The sequence below is a fragment of the Sphaeroforma arctica genome, assembly GCF_001186125.1.
Source record: "Sphaeroforma arctica JP610 unplaced genomic scaffold supercont1.49, whole genome shotgun sequence".
NCBI classification, from domain to species: Eukaryota; class Ichthyosporea; order Ichthyophonida; genus Sphaeroforma; species Sphaeroforma arctica.
In genome coordinates, this window is record NW_014040509.1 from 150,263 (window position 1) to 155,819 (window position 5,557).

At 40.3% G+C, this 5,557-nt stretch overlaps 1 protein-coding gene across 1 annotated transcript in view; it reads right to left on the reverse strand.

The window, feature by feature from the left end:
* Positions 1 to 1,182: 1,182 nt before the first annotated feature.
* The window catches only part of SARC_01276 (hypothetical protein), a 4,499-nt gene continuing 124 nt past the window's right edge, over positions 1,183 to 5,557 (reverse strand). The window contains exons 1-5 of the mRNA XM_014305022.1: positions 5,392 to 5,557; positions 4,936 to 5,104; positions 3,143 to 3,213; positions 2,362 to 2,535; positions 1,183 to 1,887 (exon numbers count right to left, since the gene is read on the reverse strand). The exon at positions 5,392 to 5,557 is cut by the window's right edge and continues 124 nt beyond it. Coding sequence (XP_014160497.1) covers positions 1,776 to 1,887; positions 2,362 to 2,535; positions 3,143 to 3,213; positions 4,936 to 5,104; positions 5,392 to 5,441 — 576 coding nt within the window. The 5' untranslated portion in view covers positions 5,442 to 5,557 and the 3' untranslated portion in view covers positions 1,183 to 1,775. The remainder of the gene's footprint in view (positions 1,888 to 2,361; positions 2,536 to 3,142; positions 3,214 to 4,935; positions 5,105 to 5,391) is intronic.

Below are 5,557 nucleotides of genomic sequence, written 5' to 3' on the forward strand. Positions count from 1 at the left end.
CAACAACAACAACAACAACAACACAACAACAACAACAACAACAACAACAACAACAACAACAACAACAACAACAACAACAACAACAACAACAACAACAACAACAACATGCGAATCTCTCGAGCTCACATACGACAAGAGTGTGAGAACGCAGCGAACATCACTTTTCGTATAGACCGAATACGAACAAAACCAAACTCTTGTATTTTCCCAAGCACAGGTCTGCCGAGTTGACACCTGCCTACTTTCCAGAGAGCTCCTCATAACGGTCATTTCAACGCTCATTCCTAGTTAATCACACTCGACGATGATGGTGATACCCTAAACCGGCATTTACCATAAGGAGAGAGTTTATTTATTCTCATCTACTCATCCACTACTCATCCATGTCATTAATCTCTTTCTGCGAATAGAAGACCAGGAACCCTCTTTCATAGATTGCACGGGCACTAATAATCTTTATTTTAAACGAGACGCGCTCCTATAGTTACGTTTGTGATTTGAAGTAGGTGCGCTGCACCGCTCAGCTCGTTATAATTATTTAGTCCTCAAGATCCTACATAGACTTCGTGCCATATATTCCGACTAAGATCGAGGAGCATTTGACCAACAGCCAATATTATACCTTGACTATCCATATCCCAGCCAGCCTCTCTATCTCATCAATTGACAACTCCTGTAGCGATAATAGAAATAACTATCTCCTGTGCATGCTACCATCGGTGCATCTACACATATCATTGACAGCACTCTATAGTACTCACAATTTTGTGCTTCGTGTGTGTGATTAGTCTACAATAGGTCAATTAGCGGTTTGGTACCTGATAATCAGTAGTAGCATGTTGAGTGATAAACAGCGGGTTCATCGGTATTCTCTTTTGGGCTTTCTACGTACCAATAGATATTGAAGCAAACCTACGCTCCATATAATCGCGCAATGGATTGTGAGGATGGGTGTTGTCACTATATGTGTCAAGCACTGACTCATCACAAAATACTTCAGTGATTATGCGAGTAAACTGAGTGGTACATTCACGGTACATGCTCAGAATAACCGTCACGATATGCATCTATTGTCGTACCGTTTTGATACAATTGCAAATGGGTTTCAAGCTGGGGTAGTTCTTGTGCGCGAATGCATGTATACTACACCTGTGAAAGTAAAAGGGAAGCTAAACACGCGTGCGGGAGAAGGATCGATTCCAAATACAGGAGCAAAATTTATTCTATGCATGTAGGAAGGCGAATTAACAATTCACAAACCAGCTGCTCATGGCTCAGTCTGATGCTCCGTGCGACAACAACTCGCGACCAATCCTAAAAGGCATGCCTGGTAACCCCGATACAAGTGGATGTGACGTCCCGTGGCCACAATCAAGCACCTTTCGCGGGAGATGGAGAGGCCGGGAAGCGTGCGTTTGGGCACCTCTGCTCATATCTAAGCGGATCTCAGACATTTCTCGTACAAGCAATCAAAACGTCAAAGGTTCGAAGCATACATCTACGGCAAGAATTCTACCGACTTTGCGTTCGACATACCATGCCTCAAGACAGTACTGCTATGAATTGCGCAAACCTGATGAAAACCCATGTGTTGGGCAATCAATATCCGGAACCTAGGTCTCTCAAGTCTAGTTGTGTTCTAACATGATACACTCCCGTCACACGCAGAGTCAGGAATGTATCTTGGTATTCGCTGCATGTGCCTGCACACGGACTGCATACGGCCACGCACACACAGCCCTGTACGATACTTGTTCTAGATGCAAAGGGGTCGCCTAGCGTAGAGCGTCGTACTTGTTACTAAGCGATATGTTCTTCTGTTGCGTTGGGCCGTCTCCCTTGTAGCCATTGCGCACCACCTTCATATTCTTCATACCAGCCATCACTCTGGAAGTAGAAAAGGGCTCAACATATTCAACAAACTACAGCTATTGTGGAAAATGAACTCAGAATTCAAGCGATAGCAAGAGTTCTTGAGCTGGATTCATGCGGACCACCACTATTGTTTCGTATTAATTGGCAATACTTGAACAAAACGTGGCTGGTGCTCGTAGCACTATCGGAGCGCAAATCAAACGCCAAGATAAACCAGACATTCAGTTAAAAACAATTATATATATATATATATAAGAAACACGGGCACGTGAGACAATCAAAACTTGCACTTAGTACAGTCGATGACAAGAGATGCACACGAACGAATCTCCGTAATAAAAGTTCTGCAAGGGCCACTCAAAAGAAATCACGTAACCAAAATCACAAGCAATTGAAAGTTAAACCCAACCATAACACTTTAAAGCAAAAATTTGGACGCAATAACAACAAAACTTGGGGTTGAGATGACGGCTTTTAAGCACTTACGGTTCGTTTCGGTCCTGCGTGGTGTCGGCGAGCGTAGGGAAGGCTCTATTGCTGAAGGCCTGGTTGGTGACAGACGCTTTGTTCTTGCTCCATTTCTTGCCCTTCGATTCTTTTGCCTCGGTGTCTTGTGCAGTGCCACCCTCCTCATCATTGCCATCCTCTGGCTTGTCAGACCTGTGCGTGGACGGGCGGGTCTAATTTTAACAGCTGCTTCCAGCTATATGAATGGCTTGGGAACTCATTCTGTCAAGTCAGGGAAACACACACACACACAGATATATATATGCCAACTCTACTGCTATGGTACAACCAGCATAGATAAGAAACAACAGCACGCAGCAGCAGCCGAAACCAATCGTGTCGCCTGGGATATGCCCCAAAGATACTCTTTTGTATTGGATCTGACACATGATTTAAAAATGTGTAAACGTGTACTCTATGCTGTGGTGGTACTTTAGATAACTCTGAGTGCACACGGCAGAAACACAGTTTAAGTGTGATCATATCTCACCACACTTGCACTAAACGTGCACTGGCAGACAAATCATACGAACAATTGACTAGTTCATGCGCAATGCGAGTCAAGACATGACACCTTCAGATGGCGGGTGTACCCATCCGATATTAATATATATGTATATATATATACACACATATACGCATGATGTGTAGAGCGCTTCTGATACTCGTGAGTTGAATAGTAAACAGAATCTTCGCAAATAGTAGATACACGGGAACAGAATAAATCTCATCAATATAACCAAATAGTAACTAAACTTACAGTGATAGATCTGCGACACGCAGTCCACTGTAGTCTGCCACCGTCTCTTCTTCTACGATCCAGTCTTCATCCTGCGACGCGGGTGATAGATTTGTGTGTATACGAGAAGCCGTTAGTGGTATCATTGTACTTCACAGTTGATTAAGTAATACAATAAATACACACAACAGGGATATAATACCATAGCTACACATAGAAAGAATATGATATCATAACCACACACAACAGGGATATATAACCATAACTACACACAACAGGAATATATTACCATAAGTTCACACAATAGGAATATATTACCATAAGTTCACACAATAGGGATATATTACCATAAGTTCACACAAAAAGGTATGTATAACAATAAAAATAAACTATAGTGTTATATTTCTATAACAAAACACACAAATATAACCATAAGTTCACACAATAGAAAAATATTACCCCAACTATACACAATAGGATATATGAATTTGTACAAAGGATCAAGAACGTATCTGTAACATGATTAAACTCTCCGAATCCAGCGTAAATGTATACGGAGTTCCGATCCTCCCAGTGTAGTTGCAGGTCATACCGTGAACTTTGTCCGTTTGAAAACATACGTAAATATCTACATATAATATACCATGTAAGCAGAAATGCGAACATATACAACATATATATACATACGAGAAACAGATTCAAGGATAAAAATCTATACCACAAAACAGAATTCCATAACTACATTAACGACTATATATACGCAGATATGTGGATGTAAATACATATATGTTTACGTATGGATAAATACACACACCTCTGTGCAACAATGACATCCATCCATACAAGAATGCACGTACGAAGCTCCCACTTGAAAGTGGGCCAAAAATGAATCTAAACATGTACGTACCTATCAATGTGCATGTCTGACGAATTAATACACTACGATTGTATAGGTATATAGATAAATACACATCCGTATATACAGAGATACAAACGCAATGGGAAAACAAAAACAACAAAAAAATATACATAATATATATGGACACTTGGTGAATACACGTATAAAATAAATCAACATAACACGTGGTGAATATGATGATATATAAAATAAATCAACATGGCACGTGGTAAAATATGACATATAAACGAAAGTGAAGTACATATGAACACATTTGCACATGCATATTTATAAGTCCCCACAGGCACACACATATATAATAACTATAATAAATACAAGCAACTATAATACATGCATACCAGAGAGCATAAGCAGAGCCATACGTCAATACAATATTTACATACAAGAAAACTACGCTGACACACAGGGACACATACGCGAGCTTGCATCATTTATGTATACAACTTGAATGTATAAATTACGATATACTCGCACCTGTATGCATTGTTCGATCCATAAATAAAGACGTATATATATATATATATGCAATAACAAAATTTAAACTATCCACAACCACGTGGAGCGTACAAAATAATGATATCGGTAGTAATAATCTCGCTTCTCACGAGCCGAATCTCGATTTATGCAAACGATGAAGCAAACTGTGTACCAACATAATCGGGAGGTGTGTTTGTATTCACACGTATGTACACATTGGCAAGATATATCACATGCAAGTTCGGCCGATTCTTTCATCGGAGTGGCCTGTCCATGTGCACATCACCTGGCCGTCAAACAAGCGTCCGGAAACATTTAAACAGTCACACAAATGCACAAGTATAAGCAAACTATACATGCACATCTGGAGCGATCCAGTGCAAATAAACTAAGTCATATAGCAATCCGGTATGCCTACCTTTGTTTCCTTCATGGTTCCCACTACCGTGGCTACCTTAGCGGGTGATGGCGAAGGAGCAGAAGGAGTACTCGAAGCACTCTGTTGCTGAGTTTGTAGAGGGGGGGCTGCTTTGGGCACCGGTTTGGGGGCAACGGAGCCAGTCTTTTTCTTCTTCTTAGCGTCCTTGCTATTTGGTATGGAAATAGAACACAGACGGCATAAGTTGAGTGCATGTATGTAGCGTCTACTCTAATATAGATAAACAGAACACAGAAGAGATTTATATAGGCGAGCTTGTTGAGAGAGCATAGGAGTAACACCACCAGGAAGATATACTGAACTAATAGTTCACTGGTATCGAACTAAATACAAACTGGTACTTCTAATGGTATATTTATAACAGTTGGGATATAAGAAAAATACAACTGAAAAACTATGTATGCACGTGCTACTGCTAATACATCGACTACATACCGGGCGAAGAAGTCGTTTAGACTGGCATCTGGTTTGGCGGCTTCAGACATGATGATAAGCAAAGGTAAAATGTGTCCACTCAAACGTTACTTTTAAATTTTGCATATAGTAATATGTATACAGATATATATATATATATATATTATATATAATATATATATATATA